The 1,706-nt window shown below is 35.9% G+C and overlaps 1 gene segment (V, D, J or C); it reads left to right on the top strand.

Moving 5' to 3' along the window:
• Positions 1–463: 463 nt before the first annotated feature.
• Positions 464–1,084, top strand: LOC110289238. The segment is given in 2 exon segments: positions 464–559; positions 723–1,084. Coding segments are annotated over 2 exon segments (411 nt in total).
• Positions 1,085–1,706: the final 622 nt, after the last annotated feature.

Genomic DNA, 1,706 nt, shown 5'->3' with positions numbered 1-1,706 from the left:
ATAATTAAAACTTTATCTAAGGTAAATTAAAACAATTTTAAATAAATTGTTTTATTCACTTTTCAACACTATATTTTCCTCCTTCTCCTCCCAGTACCCACTCATTCAAGTCCTTCCCCATTCCCTCAGTCTTTGCTATAAGTGAAATGTTTGATCAAGCTTAGACTTAAATTTTCAGACTCGGGGGCTGTCGATCTTTATAAATAAATGTTATTTATTTGTTAAGTGCTCTCAGATTCTCTCAGATAATAAATAGAACAGGAATTAATCAGTTTCAGGGCACATGAAATACTGGGAATGGTGATTATTCAGAGTAGTTTTAGATGAGTGCATCTTCATGAACCTACAGCCCATATTCTCCCCTGTGTTTATAAGCCAAGAACTGCCTAGAATATATCTTGCTATTTGCATATTTCATTTTCAGTAACCACAAATATCTCACAGTTGTTTTAAAGCAAAGTACTTATGAGAATAGCAGTAATTAGCTAGGGACCAATATTCAAAGACAGAATGGATTTTCAGGTGAAGATTTTCAGCTTCCTACTAATCAGTGCCTCAGGTAACAGAGGGCAGGGAGTTTGAAATCAGAAACCAACCAAAAGTCTAATCCCTGGGGAATTTGAGTCTTTTCTTTTTCTTTCATCTGGATGTTGGGTGGTATAAAATTATTTTTGTATCTCTATTTTTACTAATCCCACTCTCTCTATTTTGCTTTTTTCTAGTGATAATATCCAGAGGACAAATTGTTCTCACCCAGTCTCCAGCAATTATGTCTGCATCTCCAGGGGAGAAGGTCACCATAACCTGCAGTGCCAGCTCAAGTGTAAGTTACATGCACTGGTTCCAGCAGAAGCCAGGTACTTCTCCCAAACTCTGGATTTATAGCACATCCAACCTGGCTTCTGGAGTCCCTTCTCGCTTCAGTGGCAGTGGATCTGGGACCCCTTATTCTCTCACAATCAGCAGCATGGAGGATGAAGATGCTGCCACTTATTACTGCCATCAGTGGAGTAGTTATCCACACAGTGATACAGACTGGAACAAAAACCGTCCACCTCCTAAGGGTCTAGCTACTTCCTCCTAGAAATAAACTGTGGCCAGTGGTTTGATTGCAGTAGTCTACACAGGGTGTTCTGCTTTACAATGTCATTTGCATATTTAGATGAATGTCTCTATACTATTCCACTGTACTTCAGTGCTGTTCTCAAATAATCTATATTCCAGTGTTTATTTATTCTCAATTTTTGTTCTGTTTGTCGAAGGCAAGTGTTGCAGACTATTTTACTGGTGATCCCCATGAACCTTTACATCTATTTTCTGCTACTTTTACTGGTTTTAGAATCTTCTTGGTTTGTGGTTTTTCTTCAGAATATTCATTTGTTTACAACACACTGCTTTTGTTATCCTACAAAAAGTAGTATCCATCCTAATATATTTTCTGATTTTTATTAGTACACCTTCTTTTACACTAATTTCTCCTCTTAATATGTGCTTAAAATTTTTTTCTCTCCAAATTAAAAAAAAAAAACCTACTGATAGGCATGTATATTTTCTTTCTATTCTCATGACAAGTAATTGAAACACTCCACTAATAAAGAAACCAAGAAGGCAACAGAGAACTAATACATGAATATTAATATCTATTATATCTATCATCTACCTATCTGTCAATCTATCTTTTTATCTATTTATCTGTGTGTCTGTCT

Source organism: Mus caroli, unplaced genomic scaffold (genome assembly GCF_900094665.2).
Source record: "Mus caroli unplaced genomic scaffold, CAROLI_EIJ_v1.1 scaffold_12840_1, whole genome shotgun sequence".
Taxonomy (NCBI): domain Eukaryota; kingdom Metazoa; phylum Chordata; class Mammalia; order Rodentia; family Muridae; genus Mus; species Mus caroli.
The sequence above is the reverse complement of the archived record's forward strand: the minus strand, read 5'-3'. Positions and strand labels throughout refer to the sequence as shown.